At 44.3% G+C, this 1,841-nt stretch overlaps 1 protein-coding gene across 1 annotated transcript; it reads left to right on the top strand.

The window, feature by feature from the left end:
* The first annotated feature begins 796 nt into the window (after window positions 1-796).
* On the top strand, window positions 797-1,636 carry LOC104854852 (olfactory receptor 1N1). The gene has a single exon (XM_010613473.1). The coding sequence runs from the start codon at window positions 797-799 to the stop codon at window positions 1,634-1,636; it is 840 nt and encodes a 279-aa protein (XP_010611775.1).
* Window positions 1,637-1,841: the final 205 nt, after the last annotated feature.

Raw genomic sequence — 1,841 nt, 5'->3', positions numbered from 1 at the left:
TGTAAAGGTTCAAGATCCCAATGATGAATGTAACTGTACTGTTTACCTAAAATGTACCAATAAACTCAATGAGGAAAAAAATACAAATGCCATGGTAGAAATTGGTATAGTATCTGGAGCCCAATGCTACGGATTTGAATTCTGTCTCAAACATTCATGAATGGTGGGTCCTTGCGAAAACTACCCAAACATCCCTGTCCTCAGCTTTGTTACATGTAAGTAGAATATTCTCTGTATCCCAGTGTTGTTTAAGGATTAAAAGAGACAATTTGTCTATGTGTTTAATGCAGTACCTGACATATAGGCTCAAATGCAGGGTGTCATACTTTTATTTTGGTAGAAATGATGAGAAAATACAGAGACGTCCTTCCTGCCTTTCACTCTCACAGGAAGTTGTCATCATGGTTTTTTAAAAGGAAAAATTGTATGTGTTTTGGAACCATCTCTCAAAAGGGTTGACTCAGTCCATTCCTGTATGCATCCTCCTGCAGCAGGTGACCTGTTATGAAGCTGTCGTCCTAGTCTAAGCCATGGTAGTATCCATATTCAATATGCCAAGGATATTACTGTAAAAGCACTCTCTGTATTAAAGGTTGAATTGAGGAAACAGGGAGGAAAGGAAAAAATATGAGATTCTTTGGAAGAAGACAAAGAAAGGGAGTAGGGTCAGGTTGCAGGTAAAGTCAGGATTGTTTTAATAATAAATTTAAACGAAGATTTGGGAGTCAACCCATGCAGGTTTAGACTAAATCCAGCATTCTACCTGTCTCCTCTAGGCTCTGGATGCTGCAGAGTCATGGAAAATCAATCCAGGATCTCTGAGTTTTTCCTCCGAGGAATATCCGAGTTTCCAGGCCAACAGCAGTTACTCTTTGGAATTTTCCTGTGTATGTATCTCATCACTGTGGCTGGAAATGTGCTCATCATCTTGGCCATTGGCTCTGATCCACACCTACACACCCCCATGTACTTCTTTTTAGCCAACCTGTCCTTTGTTGATATGGGTTTAATATCTTCTACGGTTACCAAGATGCTGGTGAATGTACAGACCAAGCACCACACCATCTCCTACACGGGTTGCCTCACACAAATGTATTTCTTTCTGATGTTTGGTGATCTGGACAGCTTCTTCCTGGCTGTCATGGCATATGACCGCTATGTGGCTATTTGCCATCCCCTCCACTACTCTGCAATCATGAGCCCTCGAGTCTGCATCCTGCTGCTTGCCTTGTGCTGGGTCCTTACCAACGTAGTTGCCCTGACGCACACCCTCCTCATGGCTCAGCTGTCCTTCTGTGTGGCTGGGGAGATAGCTCACTTCTTCTGTGACCTAACTCCTGTCCTGAAACTGTCATGTTCTGACGCCCACGTCAATGAGTGGACAGTTATTGCCTTAGGAGGCACAGTCCTCATAGTTCCCTTTGTTTGCATTGCCATCTCTTACATCCGCATTGTATCTGCCATCCTGAGGGTCCGAGCCCCTGGTGGGGGAAACAAGGCCTTTTCCACCTGCAGCTCCCATCTCTGTGTTGTCTGTGTTTTCTATGGGACTCTCTTCAGTGTCTACCTGTGCTCTCCCTCTGTTTCCTCAGAAGAGAAGGACATTGCAGCCGCGCTGCCATGTACACGGTGGTGACTCCCATGTTGAATCCCTTTATCTACAGCCTAAGGAACAAAGACATGAAGGGGGCCCTAAAGAGGCTCCTCAGTTACAGGAGAAGCTTTTCCTCTTAGATATGGTGATGGCATGTTTTTGGTGAAAAAACAGGCTTGGATTCAGACAAACAGACTTCAGTCTGGGATCTGCCACACACATTAAGATTGTCATCAGTTACTTAAGC

This window comes from Fukomys damarensis, unplaced genomic scaffold, assembly GCF_012274545.1.
Source record: "Fukomys damarensis isolate Sample0158 unplaced genomic scaffold, DMR_v1.0_HiC HiC_scaffold_36, whole genome shotgun sequence".
Taxonomy (NCBI): domain Eukaryota; kingdom Metazoa; phylum Chordata; class Mammalia; order Rodentia; family Bathyergidae; genus Fukomys; species Fukomys damarensis.
This window is presented reverse-complemented; position numbering and strand designations above follow the sequence as displayed.

What these genes read in the sequence shown, in the direction of transcription:
- LOC104854852 (XM_010613473.1), top strand. Translation starts at nt 797, where the DNA reads ATGGAAAATCAATCCAGGATCTCTGAGTTTTTCCTCCGAGGAATATCC.